The 17,944-nt window shown below is 39.0% G+C and overlaps 1 protein-coding gene across 21 annotated transcripts in view; it reads right to left on the bottom strand.

Annotated features, from left to right (window-relative positions):
- Nucleotides 1–17,944, bottom strand: part of PPP1R9A (protein phosphatase 1 regulatory subunit 9A) — a 315,461-nt gene that overhangs the window by 6,242 nt on the left and 291,275 nt on the right. For 7 of the 21 annotated variants that reach the window (XM_021063370.2, XM_021063375.2, XM_021063376.2 and 4 more), the window contains 6 exons: nt 13,057–13,144; nt 12,875–12,958; nt 5,645–5,828; nt 3,575–3,694; nt 2,850–2,873; nt 1,311–1,493 (listed from right to left, as the gene is read on the bottom strand). In XM_021063370.2, coding sequence (XP_020919029.2) covers nt 1,311–1,493; nt 2,850–2,873; nt 3,575–3,694; nt 5,645–5,828; nt 12,875–12,958; nt 13,057–13,144 — 683 coding nt within the window. Of the gene's footprint in view, nt 1–1,310; nt 1,494–2,849; nt 2,874–3,574; nt 3,695–5,644; nt 5,829–11,153; nt 12,273–12,464; nt 12,959–13,056; nt 13,145–17,944 lie in introns of those variants that run through there. The other 14 variants (XM_084977031.1, XM_021063384.2, XM_084977034.1 and 11 more) reach the window with 4 other exon arrangements.

The raw sequence follows: 17,944 nt of genomic DNA, 5'->3' as shown, positions 1-17,944 counted from the left end.
AAGGTTGATATCACAATACGTTCAAACTCAAGAACTAATTTAAACATAATTGAAGAGGTTCTCAACTGAGGAAGAGCTGAATACATGTGCCAAAAATCTACTTGCTGAGGGACTGAGCTTTATTTGTTCTTTTGTTCTTTGAGGTCCCTAGCTCAGACAACCTGATTAAGCAAATGCTTTCTGAACTGGTAATTAATGGGTAAATGAATGAAAAACGGGCATAATTCTGCTTCTCCAACCTTTGGGCTGTAGACATTTATAGCCTAAGGTATTGCTAAACTCATCAATATTTTCAAAAGATAGGAGTGAGCACCTGCTGCCACAGAGGGCTCCAAGAAGGGCAGGAAGAATCGAAATAGCTTCCTTTCTGCTAATGTATTCATTTACAATGAAGACCCAAAATGTCTTTTGGACCAGAATGCCCATGTCAGCGTGACTAGCCATTCTCTCCCTGTAGCAGCAGACCTATAAAGGAAGCCTGATTATAATGAGGAGGTTGCTCGATGAGCTTGGAATTCAGAAAAAAGGGAGTTGGTTACATACTTTAAATGTTTCCTGACCTTCAGAATCAACAGCAGGATGCATCCATCTCCCCAACAGGGACAGCCTTGTCAAGGGGGCCTTCATATTCACAGGCTATTGATTGATCTCTAACCTTTTCAAGACTGTCAAGAGATACTCATCTGCCTGTCAGCCCAGCAGGAGGCCAAGGTTTGGGGGTGTTGAGCTGGCTGTGAGCTCCTTTTTGCCCTTTTTCCACAGGGGTAGGTGTCACCTCAGACTCTAAAGGAGATGGACTGGACAGGTGAAAATGAAGGGGGATGGCTGGGGAGGGAAGACATGACCTGCACATAGTCGGGGAACAAAATTCTGGGGATAACATGGTCCCAGTTTGAGAGTGGTAAGCAGGGGAAATTGAGGCTGGAAGAGAAATTAGTGAAAAAAAAAAGGCGGGGGGGAAGATTCATGGATCTGGGTTTTAACACTAACATGATGGGAGAGCCCACATTAGCCATTATTAAAACTCAATACTACACAGGAAGTAAGCAGAGTTAATCCATGGACCATGTGTTGCTTGGCGGAAGCTATGGAGTGAGCCCCTAGCTCTCTTGGTCAGCAGACTACTGTTTGATTTAAAACCTAATGATCTTCCAAAACTTCCTGTACCACTCAGAAATAATTCAGTGTCATTTGTGGATGAGAATTACCTTTCAGATATGAAGAATGCTCTTATCTAATGGAAACATTTGAGGTGCTATGAGTAATACAAATTATACTTGGTAACCTACCACAAACACATAATTCTTTACCTTAAGTTTATTTCCATCCAACTGCAGGAGTTGCTCTCCAGTGATGTTTTGGGCACTGAATTCAGAGACATACTGCTCCAGATTTAGGCTCATTAGCCAGTGGGAAACCTGCTGCACGCTCCATTCATGAACGGCCCGATTCGGATACTGACTGTGTTTGGGAGACTGTCCATCATCAAGGATCTGAGATAGGAACGTTATGCAGGGTTGTTAAAGGACCAAGAAGCTGTAGCTCAGTATGGCATGTGATGCTATCAAAAGCCATTTCTTGCCTACTAGAGCCACACTTATTTTAAACCATAGAGTGAGCTAATGGTTCTGGCAGTGTGTACAACACACACATGTAGTTATTACCTTTGCATTTTTTTAAAGGAATTTGGAAATTTAAAAATTCCCCTAAACAAAGCAGCATTATTGATGTAGGAAGTTTAAAACTGAAAAATACGCACTAATGTTGCAAGTTTTTACATTAAAACACTTTGGAAAGATTATCAGATGCAGAAAACAAGTATGTCATTAATCTCTCTATATAATACATCACTCTGCATGGATCCGATTCTGGTAAGACATTAGAGATATGGAAAGAGACACTTTAAAATATTGAGGTATATCTCTTACTTAGAAGGGGAGAACATTAAGTCCTCAAACATTCCTAGGGGAAATTTCATAGCCATTATTTCATTTGAGCAGGAAGCAAATCTGTGAGGAAGGCAGGTGGGGTGATTTCCAGAATTACTTTTATTTATTTATTTTTTGCTTTTTTTTTTTTTTTTTAGGGCCTCACCTATGGCATATGGAGGTTCCTAGGCTAGGGGTTGAATTAGAGCTGCAGCTGCCTGCCTGTGCCACAGCAACTGGGGATCCGAGCTGCATCTGTGACCTATACCACAGCTCACGGCAACGCTGGATCCTTAATCCACTGAGTGAGGCCAGGGATCGAACCTGCATCCTCATGGTTACTAGTCAGGTTTGTTACTGCTGAGCCACAATGGGAATTCCCTCCAGAATTACTTTTAATAAATGAGGAAAATGAAGCTCAGAAAGTCTACAGATCTGTCTGGCTAGTGAATGGCAGAGCTCCACACCTACTAGTTTATTTTATTCCAAATCTCAGTCTCTGTCCAGAGCAGGACATCATTCGGAGTAGTGCAAAGGGCAGCTTGGTTCCTGGAACCCCTAAGCTGAGAGGAGATGAAGGCTGTGATAAACCTGGGAGGACAGACAGGAGTCACTTCAGCGACGTGCAGGGAACACAGAGGAGGGGATGGGGGAGCTGAGATGAAGGCAAAGGACTGTGTCGGGGAAATGGTGATGGAGGACACATCGAAGGGCTCTGGAGGTGAAGTTGGGAGAACCTCCTGGCTCAGGAATGTCTTTTCAACTAAGCTGTAGGCTGGGAGTGAAACTATTTAACATGGGCCAAGGCTCCACTACAGAGGGGAGTTTCTTGTATTGTTTGATTTAAACCATTTGCAAAGAAAGAAAAGAAGCTTAGATGATACCATGTAAGCCACCACACACAGCCCACTGAGAGCTCACCTCGTCATCTATCATATCCAGGCTCTGAGTGAGGGAGCAACAAAGGAATCAAAAAGAAAAGTGTTACAGAGACAGGAAACACACATATACAGTACAAAGTTTTAATATAATTACATTCATGCCAAACCTGAAGAATATAGGCAGAAATATTTAAGAGGAAAAAAACAGTTTTTACAAACCAAAAATCATGTTAGAAAGAAACAAGGAATTTTTAGGGTGAATACATCTTTCCTAACAGTGGTTCTCCCTCCCCACCCCCCACTCCCAGTACTGGTGTTTCTTTCCTCTACTTATCTCTTGGGGCACCAAGTCAAACATTAATGTAATTAGCCACACCCTGCTCAGAGGACACCTGCTCAGAGGGAATCTTGGGTAGAGATGGTGGGGGAGTGGGGAAGAAAGGGACTTGAGGCTGCAAACTCCCACGTGACTTCTGTGCTGTTTCCTATGGTTGCTCACCAGCGCCCAGCCTCCCAGCCTCTCTTTAGATTCCACTTAAATCTAAGCAAGGTTGAGGAGGTCCCTGGACAGTTTATAGGGGCTCAGAAACAGCATTTTGCTTTTATGCTGAGGCAGAGAGGGAGCGAAATCATGAAGATTTCATATCAAACCATGGTCCTGATGACTGATATGCAAAATCTACCTATAAACATTTTCCCGGTGATAGTTCAGGGGTAAAATGTACAATCTGAGAAAATGGCTCTGTCCTAAGGGCCACTGAGTACCTCATCTGATGAGAGCGCCAAGGACTGAGAAAGCCCAGGTGTTTTGGGTTCTGCTCCCAGGCCACTCAGGTCTGCTGAGCTGGTACTGCTGGGACTGAAGTCATCGGTGAAGGTAAAATTCTGAAAAAATAAATAAAGCTCAGTGTTAAATGAGCACAGGGAGTGAAGCAGAGGTAGGTATGTTTACAAGTTCTAGAAAGGTTCTTTTAAGTAATCTTAGCAGAAATTCACAATGGGTTTGGTGACCGGGCGATGGTGGAGAACACCGCGCCTTCTGTGCTGGATGGGGAATTGGGGCGCTTCTCCGTCAGGTGAAGGATAGGTGTTTTAGAGAGCTGATTCTTCAATCTCTCCTCAAGGGTACAGCATTCATTATCCTCTGCAGCTGCTCAGAGGAGTAATATTAATAAGCCTATTTTCTTTGACCCCAATCGTGATGAGTAACAGTGTAAGTAAAAGTACAAGATGGTGTGGCCAGCCTGAGTTATTAGAAACAGATGGCAATCCATATTAGAAAGGTAGCTTGAGCACCTCCTGGGAAGGCTCGCTTGCCGTTGCCTATGATAAATACTGTGAGAAATGGCAGATCCTCTCCTGGATGTAACCTTCAAGATGACGAGTTCTGGGGGAGGCCACAGTCTGACCTTACTCTAGTAGTTACATGCTAAAATATAGCTCTTGACACAGCACCAGCAGAGTGCCAAGGAGGCTGCAGTGCTGGTAGAGACTGGAGGTGCTGGGGGTAGGGGTGTGTAAAAGAAACTTCCCTAGAACTTCATTAAAATGCTCGGCGGCTATTAAAGTCAGATAAACTCACAATGACCACATAACTGCATTTGTGAAAACATTTTAAACCAAACCTGGAGTCTCTCCAGTGCAAGATAATGATAGCATTTTTCAAACAAAATTTAGATTTCTCAGATCCAAGACTGGAAATGTTTCAAGACCAAAGAGGTCTGCTGCTGCCAAACCTTCTTTGGCTAATAATTCTAGAAGGACTGGCTCGCCTGGAACTCTAAGTGCTTGACCAACACCGTCTTGTTTCCTATTCCATTTCCTTAGGAACTGAACTGTTAGTTTTCCATTAGGTTCCCTTGCCTTGGGTTGAGCTGGTTGTGCAGAAACTAGAGAATTAAGTACCAAACTCCCAAGTTGCTAAAACTTCGGAAAAGGAGACTAAATCAGTGTACACAGAGCTAGGCTAGTAAAAAACATTTAAGCAGGGAACCACTTAACACAGCACATTACCACTTGATATTGTCAGTGGAGATATGACTCCAAATTCTGTCAAAACCTTATGCGCTGTTGACCTCAAGAAAAGAATTAAAGTCAAGTAACATTAATCACAGGTTTCTCTTTGAGAAAGAAAAGTGAACACAGATAAAAGGAGAACAAACAACACGTGAAAGTTAGCCACCATATGGGTTTCAATAAAATGTTAGGTAAGGTTTGCAGTGTCATGCTGGAAATAACCATCATGCATTTAAAAACAAATAAGCATATAATTCCTCAATTCTGCTAGAGTTAAAAACCTTTTTGATAGAATTATAAGAGTTCTTCAACATGGACGTTTGACTTGAGAAATAAGTAAGGATGCTGTGTCAGCACTGGTTTGCCTCAAAGAATTTCATTTAGATATATCCAACACATATTCAGTCCTGAATTTATTTGTTTTCCAAGTATATCTTGAAGAGTAACACAAAAATAGTTTTGTAATGTAATTTAAAGTGGAATACTTGGTAAACATATCTATCATACTGTTCCATGATTTAAATGCATCTTTCCCAGCATGACTTAACTGTCAAACTGAGATTAAATAGCAATATGTGAAAAGACAGGCAAATCAAGATTAACATACAATCTAGAATGGGACGGTATTAAAGAAGGTGGTGGTTAAATGAGGATTTCCTTCTCCCCCACACAAGAAATACCATGCGTTGTTTACTGCAGTGTTATTACATTGGTTTCTCAGATCCAGAGTATACACACAAGTTGAGAATGCTTTCCAAAGACTGAAGAGAAAGGATTGGGGGTTTTCTTGTTTGCTTTTTTAATTCCTGTGTTCTCTACCTTAGACCCCTTTTTATCTGAAATTAGAGTTTCAGGAGAAGGCTGTAGGGGACTTTTAGGTGAAGGCAGGTTCCTGAAGGAATAGGATCCTTTCCGGCTTTCGTTAAACCATGAGAAAGGCAGGCCAGTTGAGCACATGGAGGCTGGCTTCGGTTTCCAGGGTTCCAGCCTGCTTCTGAAGATCCTGGATTATGAAGACAAGGGGTTGTTAGATAAAGAAAGGGCAGATGTAAAATTTATCGAGCTGAATTCTGAAGGGACTCTGAATAGAGGTATCAGTTTGAGAAATTGTTCCATACAAGAGAGAGTAAAAGTTTTGCTCTTTCACCTAGAACAATGATCCTGGTATTTATTTTTTTCCCATCTGGATTCTATAACAATGATCAATATTTTGGTATCAATATTGCCATGGCGAATTTTATGAATGTACCTAATAAATGTATGTGGATAAATTAAAATCAGGGAGGGGCATGGTCTTTTAGGAACTGCTATTAAGTTTATCATTCACAGCATTTCCTTTATTTGGGTCATATATCAGTGCCTCACCACTTGTGACATTAGTTCATAACAGCATTCTTTCCTGGCCTCCTCTGAACACAGCTTCCCAAGAGTCTGGGAGTTTATAATTATATATTTAAATAATTTGGAAATTTCTGGGCTCATGATACTTTGAGCAGAACACACCCCTTATTGGTTTTTCATATATTCTTAGTCCCTTATACATAGAAGGAGCACCAGCCCTGAGGTCCTAATACCATACTTGGAGGTCCAGGATCTGTCACTTCCTGTGTACATGGACTCTCAGCCTCTATTCCTTCAATCATAAAAGATGGCTATTTTATGTACCTCATATGTGATGGTTAAGAATTAAGCATGTGTGAAAGAGGTTTGAAAACTGTAAAGTATAAAGGTCTATGCTATTGTTTAACATTTAAAGGACTCAAAGGTATCTGAGAAACAATTTGAAAACAGATTTTTTTAATGCAGATACTTACACATTTATATTTACCTTTCAGTTAAAAAATAATTATCGGGAGCTAAAGCAGGAGTGGGCACTAATTTCTGTCTTGGAAGAAGTCACTCTCAATATATCTAAGTGATATCTGATGTACTGCTTATTATTTGCTAGCTGTTGCTATCATGACAACACAGAGATTCCCTTTCAACTAAAAGTGCTTCAACTTATGGACAGCTTATGTCCCACATGTATACTGAAATTCAACCTTCTCACATCTCATTTCACATTTTAAAATATGCTATATTCCAAATTTATATAAATAATACAAATAATAACAATTCTTGTTCATTTTCAAAGATTACTGTGAGAAACAAATGGGACAATTAATGAAAAAGTATCTTGTAATCTATAAAGCAATATGCAAATGTAAGGGGATCACGAGGATGATAACTAAAGAGGATGCAGAAGTCACCCAAATTTGGGTAGAATATTGAGATCATAGGTTGGGTGGGTAAAACTGTTTGCCACACTAAAGATTCTAGAAGATCATATGATTTTTTAATGGTGCATTTCTTTTTTTTAAAAAACAAAGGCGTCTGCAAGGATAATAAAGACCAACCAGAGATGTGTTAACCTTCAATTTTATCCTAAAGTTTAAACTTAAAAAAAAAAATTGTATCCTTAAATCTACTTATTTACTATCCAAAACTTGGGGGTACAGGAGTTTACAATAACTAACCTTAAAAATGCTAGCAGAGGCAGATTGGTCTTCCCTAAGAAGCACTTTCTATTCCTGGGTCATGGACCAGTGCGGCAGTCCCCAAATAAGTCTGAAAACAATCCTCTGGGGCAACTGTTCAAATACAAATTCTTGGGTATCTGGACCTAGCAAGTTAGAATTTGGGGGAGAAGGAGGAGTACACCTGGAATATCTATTTTTTAAATATATGTCTGAGCTCTCTCTTAAAGTTTTAAAATATCTATATCATCCTGAATGCAAAAGAGAGGTTTCTGGAGCAGAAACAGGTTATTATTCACAGCAAGTTACTGCATTTGTTCCCTATGCCCTAATTTCCTCTTTCCAGGGTAACACACTGAGAACCAGGTGTCATCCTATACTTGGTCTATAAGTGAAGAATATAAACAATATGAATCTGCATGAACAATACAGGAGAGGGATAGCTATCCCCCTTCTCCCCTCTGAGAGAGGGAGAGAAATCTTATTTGCTTAATGTAAACAAATTCGACTTGGGAAGAATCTTGGGCTCTTGCAATAAAAGATAAGAGAGACTAGTGTCTCCAGCTGTACAGCCCTGAGAACACCTACACGGAGCTGGGTCTCAACCTCCTCTCCTCCTTACTCCTGGAAAATGTAGTCATATCCCTTTAGGGAGGTAAGCCTCCCTGCAGGTAGATCTACCATAATTTAACTTCTCAGGTTTACCTTTTAGCTCAGGTCCCACATTCCAGTAAAAATGCTTAAAAAGCTCTGACTGTGCAGCAACATGAATATATTTCTCTGTAGTCCCATAGTCTTATAATTGGGGATATTTGAGATAAACTGGACCTGATGATTATTTTCCTCTATTCCATTCTCCAGTAGCATTTATAACTGCATTTGTGTTTCTTATTTTTTTAATTCTTTTTTTTTTTTTTTAAGGAAGAATTTGGCTCCTCTCTGAGGTGCCTCTGTGGACCAAGTTTAGGCAGAGAAAGGAGTTTTTCTCTCTGAGCACATGCACTCATCCTGCTCCTCAGCTCTCATGAAAGGGTATGTTTCAACTTCAGCTCTGGAGCAGAGGTGCAGCCCTTGCTCAGGAACAGGGCAGAACTTTCCTCCAGGTATTTGTCATGGGGTAGAATCTCAAACTCACTGCTGTGCCATGGTGTATCTAAAGCTTATTTCAGAGAAAAGGCATCTATGAGGGGCTGACTGAACTACGATACACATAATCCATTTATTCTTCAAGACAGTACCAAAGCCACCCCTGCGTGAATGAGACTGCCAGGAAAATATGTACAAAGAATATTTTGTTTTATACCTTGCAATAAGAATACTTTAAATATTCATAATGATGATAGCCATTTATATTTATTAAGGACTTAAAATGTGCTTCAATGTGATCTCAATCCTCCTAATGACCTGAAAAAGTAAGTAGATGTTTCCATGTTATTGACGAGAAAACTGAGGCATGGAGAGGTTAACTTTCTCAAGATGACAAACGGCTAAATTGGGATTTGAATTCAGGCTCTTAACCATTTTGAAATTATGCTCTTGGCTTTTACTAGAGGCCAATTTTATATTTAATATGAAGGTGCTGCTGAATATGTTCTATTTTAAGTACCAAACTTACATTTTGTTGCATCTCATTTTCCCCTATAAATTTACTTTGAAAATAAATCATACTGTTGTATCAAATGTATTTTTGTATACAAACAAATAATGTTTGGAAAAAAGATGAGTACCTATATATAAAAAAGGAACAAACAAATGAATACATGCTAGTTTACAGACCTACAAAATAGTGAGTTAGAAATCAAAAGAGTATGTTTTTCATAGACTCCTACACTGTCCAATAGAAATGTAATATGAACCACATATGTAAGTTAAAATTTTCTACTAGCCACATGGGAAAAAGAGGTAAAATTAAGTTTTATAATATATTTTTTAACCCAAAATACTCAAAATATTATTTTAACATGTAATCAGTATTATAAGTTATTAATCAGATCTTTCACATTCTTTTTTTCTAATACTAAGTCTTTGAAATCGAGCATGCATTTTCTTCTACAACACATCTCAATATAGACAAGCCACATTTCAAGTGCTCAACAGCCACTGACTAGAGCCTGCCATGCTAGAGAGTGCCAGGGAGAAATGGATGGGGAGTTACAGACTATGTAGTTTTACTTGACCTCACTTATTTTTTTGGTGGGAAACCAAGGTCCAAGGAATACAGTGACTTACCTATGGCGGTGTCAGGATGAACATTGGATTCCAGCCTAGTGTTTCTCCACTGTTAACACTTTTAAGGTGAAAGCAGATTCATTTCCACGGAGGAATATGCCGTCTGCCTTCCCTGTCTTCTCCCATATGCCATCATCTAGCTTTGTTCTGAGAAACATGCAACTGCTCACAATGCTTTCCATTCAGTGACTAAACCAGGTGCTTCTCCTACAGGGCTCCAGAGGAGAATTCCACTGACACCAGTGGCTCCTTATGCCAAGAAGAGTACTTTATCTTACTCTTGTTCATCTCTTTAAGGGATGAACAAGCTCTGACAACTAAGTGTTTCCTGCCTTTTTTTTCTGAGCACATATTTGAAGAGGATAGAACCAAACCATATTTCTTTGTAGAGTTTATTTCTTATTATTACTTTAACCTCATTTATTTGTTTCATGTTGCTTTTGTACTTGAGTTATGCTGTCTCCACAAGGAATATGATAAACTCTAACCCTTTGGAAAGGGAAAAACTGAAACTAGACCAAATTTATCAAATGTCTCATCTCTTTAAAGTTTGATAGCCTCTGATTATTGCTGACTGAATGACATCATCAGATTTTTACAATCTTCTAAGAACTGAATAAAGGGCCTAAGAGATAAGATTACCAACTCAATTGTGGATCATTCTCCCTTTTTTTCTGAGAAAAGCTCACAGGACTGATAGCTTATTCCCAGTTCTTCTCCACACCAGCAGAGGGACCTTGCAGCTGATGGCGTGACCACTCACCTACCTTCGGGGCCCCTGTGAAGTCAACGCAATTGCTTATGCTCCTACTGGGCAGAAACTGTGCTTCCTGGAATATGTTTTATAAGGTTCTGGGCCCATTATTAATCTACGTAGGAGAACAGAGGCTATTGTTAGATTTGATTAGTGTTAATCAACTATGATAGCTCAAAAAAAAAATTCTTTTGAAGCAGAAAAAGTCCTTCCTCTTCCTTGTCTTACTGTTTCAATTACATGAATTCCTTTCAGTGCTGTCAACATTCTACTGTAATTATAAATAATTATGAAATTATGATTCTAATTGAAAAGAATTTTGTAATGTTGTACATGTGAACTGTTGTGACTACTGATGCAGAAGGACTGCAGAAATAACGTCTGAAAACAGACTTGACTGCAGCCTGGCTGACTGATGGTTCAAGAGCTGGCATCAGCTGTGGCTGAGCACTGTGCTGATGACTGCCCACCTGGACTATGTGTGACTTTGCCTAGAGTAAAGTGAGCACTCACCAATAGAACCTAGACCTGCTTGATTTTTACTGCAGTTTATACAGGGACATGAGAACTCTGGCAACTATGAAGAAATTTGGCCAAACCTTCTCCCCTCGCCTCTGCTGGAGGCCTGTGCTTCTGTTCCTTTTAGGGTGGAGCCTGAAAGGTGGGAGGGAGTGACTGCTTTGGATATCCAGGGACCACAGGGAGAACAGTGTCACTTCAGAAGTGTCCAAGTTTCTCCCCCATGGTGCATTCAGCACCTCTCTCTCTTAAACAGTTTAACTATTTATTGTTTTTCCCTCTGAGTATATTTAATAGCTTTATTTAATAGCTTTCTATTCTTTTTTTTTTTTTTTTTCTTTTCAGGAGTGCACCCATGGTGTATGAAAGTTCCCAGGCTAGGGGTCAAAACGGAGCTATAGCTGCCAGCCCTCACCACAGCCACAGCAATGCCAGATCCAAGCTGCATCTGTGACCTACACTGGAGCTCGCAGCAATACCAGATCCTTCACCCTCTGAGCGAGGCCAGGGATCAAACCCTCATTCTCAAGGATAATAATTTTCCATTCTTAATTCTGAGGTACAAAGTAGACAGCTTTGTGTTTTATGTTTCTCATTCCAAAACCACACAAAGTTAAAAATAATGACTTGAATTATGGCCTTATTTTTCCTGAGATTCCTGTCCTCAATATAAACAGCTTTCTAGTTTTCCTTTATTGTGCAACATAAAAGAAACCCAGACTAACAAAAATAATTAATTTTGGAATCCCCTCTTCTCATCCCTCACCCTCTTCCCCATTCTCCTGTAATCTCAGGGAGAAGGCACAATTTCTCACCAAGTTGTATGCCAGAAAAGAGTAAAAGAAAAAAAGGAGACAGCTGGGACAACCTATAAAATGAGTAAGTGGTCCTCCAATAATTTTACATTATTTTATTCTTAGCATTCTCTATGCTATTGGGATGATTCCCCAAATTCATAAAGAAATGTAAATATCATTAGATGCAAGTGACATGCAGTGCTGAAAAGACATCTGGGCAGGAGCCAAGACCCACCTAATTGACATTAGTTGCCTATTGCATAATCAATCCTAGGCTAATCAATTAAATTCTGAAGGTGAATTTATTCATCAATAAAGTATGCTATCACTACCTGCCCTCTCAAACTTATTGTAAGGTTCAAATGAAATGATAAATATTGAACTTCTTAACAATAATAATAATAGTGAATTGCTATCTTTATTATTAGCTTTGAGTGCCTCCTATGTGCCAGGTACCATTTTAAATGCTTCACATGAAAACTCATTTAATCCTTACACTAACATTATGAGGTAGCTATTCTCATTACCTTCATTTCACATATGAGCAAATGAAGGCACAGAGGCTAAATAACTTGTCCGAGATTTTAAAGGAAGGAACTGGGGAAGCACTGATTCAAATCCAGGCCGCTGGACTTCAGAGAGTTCCATGCACCTCTGTCTCCCTATATAATGTTAAGTTTACAACTGCGGTCTCAGAATAAAACTGGGAGAGTATGACAACGTGCTATACAAAGCTCACTTCTACATGGGAAGTCTTTATTGAACAGTAAGGAGAGTTGATGGCATCTGTAAAAATCCAGTCCAGTGAGAGACAGTGGACTTACATGATGTGGATAGAACAATCTTGAAAGCCAACAAGGTACTTAAATGCAAAATTACCCTTTCAGACTTAAAAAGAGGAGACACAACTATTGTGTGTAGCCAGGCAAAAAAGCTGAAATACATCTAATTGACATATGACCTAGATGTATTTATGCTGTATTTAGATAAACATTTATTGATACTGTTCATGTGACCATAATTCTGCAATTAAGCCAACAGATATACCCAAGGCCAGCTGCAGGTTATAACTGGAGTTAAGACAAATACAAACTGTGTAATTTTTCTTTCATCTCACCTCTAGGTATACCACTTTGGCACAAAGATACTGACCACTGATTTTGGTTAACAATGGAAGGGGGCCCAAAAGTTTAGATGTAGAGGTACCCCTTTGTTCTTAATTACCCACCCGTACCTGCCACCTGGAGAAAACCTATTGGCTTCTTTCTCTTTTTCTTTCCATTTCTTTCCCTTGTTGGAACTCCTTCGCAAAGGTGCCCTATAATGACAGCACACAGTCAAAGCAGGGAATTTGACATTTTCTCCTCTAATCCTTCTCTTGCAGAGGGCTTGCCTTTTACTTCATGAAGTACTTACCCCAGATCCACAAACTTTCGCTTAATTTTTCCTCCTCTCACCACCAATGAACTAGATGCCCTTAGTGATCTGGGACCTGTGGCACCATCTAGGATATAAACAAATATGAAAAAAACAATTGCTATTATTTTAAAAAAGCTATTTTCAAAAGTCACTGCATCTCTGAATCTAAGGGGTTTGCTTGAATTCCTAATTGTAAAAGAAAATAATAGATGCCCTTTTTCTAAAACATACATGAAACGTGGCCGTGTTGAAGAACATTCGGCTAAGCCAAGAGAGGACCTGTTAGAAGCCCAATACTTATCACAAAGGGTTTTAGTTTCAAATACTGGAAGGAAAAAATAAGCAAGAATAAGAACTATCAAATCATGCTTTATATATGAAGCAGGGACCAAATGACTTTCCTTTAGTTCCTTCTCTGGCTCTAACTCTTTGCTTCAAATGTCTGGGCTCTGCCCTTCAGGCTTTTCTTGTCTTTGTGTTTTAGCACTTTGTGACAGGAACCCAGCCCACTTTCCCCATATGTCCCAAGTCCAGTAATGCATGTCATCCCTGAGACTCTGGAAGATTCAAGAAGAAAGTGAGAGTCAAAGCTTTTCATTTTGGTCTGCCCCTTGCTAATGGCTTGTGGCCAGTCCTAGGATTGAGGAGACAGAACATGGGGGAGACTTCTTAAGCAGGAGCTCAGCCATCAAACATTTATATCTTTGAAAGGTCTTTTTTAGAAGTTGGCTTGGAGCACAACTTGGCTGGCCTCCCGTGATGTGGAAGAGGCCAAAACCTCCTCGGTGTTTGGGGCTGAATGATCCTTGCCTCTCTAAGTTATGCTGGCAGCTGCTGGGGAATAGGGACACTTGACATCATGCCAAAAACCAATCAGAGGAGAGGCTTTGCCAACGGAATTCAATGTCAATTGTAGGAATGAGATTCCACCAGTGACACATTCCTTGGATAAGGTAGAAACTCCTAAGGCTTCACTTGGAACTATTTAGCAAAGAATGCTATTTGGTGTTGTATTTTACCATATCTAGTTATCTGCGATCATTAACAAAGAGCATCTTAACTTTGATGCATATTTATGTATGAAACTGCTCTTTCCCAGTTGCCGGTTGGTGTCTATCTGTCTCTAGCTTTAGAAAAAAAAAACCAAAACAAAACAAAAAAACAAAACTAAATCTAGCAACTCTCTGGCATGGAGTGTAGAGAGCAGTCTTCCTAAAAAAGTGTTTAACTAACATTGCAGGTTAATTTTGCTTATGCTTTTTTGTCTACTTCAGGAGAAATTTCCAGACACACATAACTTACAAAACATCATGTGCACACAGTTCTCATTTAGCAGTCTATTTTAGAAACTCTGAAAAAGCATAGGATGTTGAAAAACAGTCTAAGGATTTTTAGCAATAAGCTTTTCATAGTTTTAGTTAATGATACTCAGATTACAATAATCAATTCCTTGAAAATGTATATAATGAAACAGAAGAGTTAGCAATATGCCCATGTCAAAATCCACTCCTACTCTCAAATATTTATTATGGCTCTTTGCATCATCATTCTTTTGGTAACTGAAATAAATAGCCAGAGATGTGACATATTCACATTAAAAAAATCTACAGACATGCACAAACTCCTTCTGAGGTGATTTTGCTAATGGTCATTTAAAAAAAAGCCGAATTTCAATTTTTGTAACAGAAGCCAAAGAAAAGAAAGTAGTGGATTCTTCCAAAGCAATTCTAGAGCAACTCTTAATAGCTAGGACTGTGCAAAGTTAAAAGTAGATTGCCTTATTATTTTCGGAAATAAAGGTCGCTGGAAGATGTTTTAACTGAGTGGTGTGAGGAGCAGATGAGATAATGTACATGGCAACACTCTGTCACCTATTAATGTGGCAGTTATTTGGACATCTTGGGACTAAAAGCCTGATTCTGCCCATCACAGAGCCTGCTGCTAGGCAACCTCACATCATTATCTCACACATTTGCCAAAGTGTGTTCCAAGGAACACTTAAATGAACGCTTTCAAAAGGCCGAAGAGGCAAGATTAAGTAATAATGCACTTCCCCACTTTAAATCAATCAAATCCACCTTCAATGTACATCAGAACTTCTAGTCCGCATAAAAACCAACACTGGATTGGTATGATTTCAGGAAAAGAAAAATAAATGTGACATTTTTGTTTGTTTAGTTATTTAGCTGTATGTGAAATTTTCATTAGGCTTCTTGAAATCTCTCCAATACTACCTTCACAAGCAATTAGAAGTCCAAGTCCTCAATGTTTATCATTTAGCCAGTTGTAATGAGATTCTTTCTATCTAGTTTCCACTGAGGTCCCACAAATATGACAACAAAATGATGACTTGTTAATGCAGTATCATTGCAATATAGAAAATACCCAACTTCAATCAGGTGTTACAATAATACCAGAGTATTATCCTCAGGATTTCAATCAACTAACTACAGCTATAATTTAATTATTACCTTGTAGTTTCTTGATAGACCAAAAGTAACAGTGTATTATTTCTTTAAAAAAATCTAGATAAATGGCAGCGAATGACTAAGACATATTCAGAGTTTATCCAGCAATGTCAAGTGGAAGGAAATATATGTCTAGACCAGGAGCCAGCGAATTTCTTCTATAAAATGCCAGAGAATAAATATTTTAGGTTGTGGGGCTACTGTCTTTGTCACAGCTACTCAACTCTGCTATTGTAGTATGAAAGCAGATAGTATGTAACCGCATGAGTGTGGCTGTGTTCCAATAAACTTTATTTATAGAAACAGGTGGGGCCAGATTTGGTTAGATGACCTCTGTTCTAGAAGACTGGAATCGATTATCTAGAGAGACACACTTATTAATTCATTGAAGAAACTTATTAATATCAATTATATGCCATACTTTTTGTTCAGGGCCATGAATACAAAGACGAATAAGATGAATGAGAAATCTCTGGCTCAAACTTGACAACTAAATCACCTACTGTCATACACAATGTGATGGAAGCAGAAGGTAACAGTGTGAAAATCTCTGTGTAATCAGACAGAATAATTCACTTTGCCCAGGGATGGGAAGGGTGTACAGAGGGTCCACTAAAGGAGGTGAGATTCAAGCTGAGCTTTGAAGAAGGACCAGAATTTCCTGGAGTGTGTGTTAGGCAAGAATGTAAACATGAAATCGAGTTCATAGTTGTGAGTATTGCTAAACACTATTCTAGTTCCTTTAATGATAAGCCAATGAGTTGTACGAACCACGCACATATAGACACATACACAAAGGTAAATCAGGTTAACCATACTTCTATTGAGTCTACATCTCAATAGTGGATTAGTCTCACATGGCAAGGAACTCAAGAATTTTACAGAATGTAGAGAGTCTTAACTCATAGATTTCTTTGCTCTCTTTCAAGGTGTAACAGAGCCTGAGGGTGGAAGGCAAGAAAGTATAGGGCCTTCCCAGTTATTATGGTTATGGGGTGTCAGAGAGACAGGGTCTGTCACCAAACAAATAAATAAGCAATAAATCAAGGAGAGAGAGAGAGACTCTAATGTGCATATGCCCTGAGGGAAAGGATGGTCATTATTGCATATTCAGCCTTTGGCAAAATATCCAACACAGAGTAGGTGCTCAATAACTATTTGTTGAATATATGAATGAACAGATTTGAACAGATTAATATCAATGAACATGGAAGGCATAGGAAGCACTTCAAGGCTGGAAACTTTTATCAAGGGAAGAAAAGAATGAGAAGCACTGCTTTTAATTGATCATAGTTAATACCTAGTAATGGTTATCATACTAGTCTGACTAGAAAGTTAATACTTTATTTTTTATATATTTTTTTTTCTTTTTACAGCCACACCTGCAGCACATGGAAGTTCTCGGGCTAGGTGTTGAATTGGAGCTGCAGCTGCAGGCCTACACCATAGCCACAGCATCAACAGATCTGAGCTGCATCTTGAGGCAACATTGGATTCTAAACCCATTGAGCCAGGGATCAAACATGCATCCTTGTAGAGACTATGTCCGGTCTTTAACACACTGAGCCACAATGGGAACTCCTAAAGTTAATACTTTGTAACAGCTTAATTAATTACTCCTTTCTAGTTACCAAAAGCATGACCAACCCAGGAAATTTAAAAAAAAGGGGAAGCTCAAGTTTTAGGTCTCTGGAGAAGAAACCACCCACCCCCTATTTCTTGGTCCTGCTTATTATAGCTGGGAGCTTAATCCCAAAGAAGAGCAGCAGAAAACAAAGGAGGTATTGGGGGAAAGAGAAAATTCTCACATTTTAGTGCTAATTACTGTTAATCACATTTTACTGTATATTACTGCTAATGGACTGTGAAGCACAACTCATATCCATGTAATACTTCTCTAATCTAAGATGAAACATCTGCTGACTTCAAAGATCCATAAATAAATTAAAGGAAAAGAGAAATAATCTAGACAAGACTAAGTCACTTTTAAGACTTTGGGTCAGATTTAATGTGTGAGTGATCCACTCCCTGTCTATAAGGCACTTCCTTTCAGATAGCTAAGTTATGCCTGATAAACTCAGTGGACTACAAAATATTAGCCAACAGCTCCAAAATACATGCTTCTGCTCTTCTGCCCTCGTATGAACCAAAAAAGGTCTATCCGTATTTTTTTTTTTTTTTTTCTGAAGAGATGAGAGGGCTTTACAAAAATACATTTCTATAAAGTGTTACTATAATCCACAATTTAGGTTAATGAGAGTTTCTGAAGACTTCATTCTTTTGAAAGTAGGCCAAAATCACAGAGCAAGTCCTTCACTAACTTGACAACTGATTTTGATGAATTAGCAGGTTTGCCATATTTTCTCTTGCCTCCACTAAGATCTTGTACTCCCTAAGCACTTAAACTTCTAGAAGGC

Source organism: Sus scrofa, chromosome 9 (genome assembly GCF_054392235.1).
Source record: "Sus scrofa isolate SSC_HxYL_T2T_F1_AM1 chromosome 9, Sscrofa_HxYL_maternal_Yorkshire_Landrace_v2.0, whole genome shotgun sequence".
Lineage (NCBI taxonomy): Eukaryota > Metazoa > Chordata > Mammalia > Artiodactyla > Suidae > Sus > Sus scrofa.
This window is presented reverse-complemented; position numbering and strand designations above follow the sequence as displayed.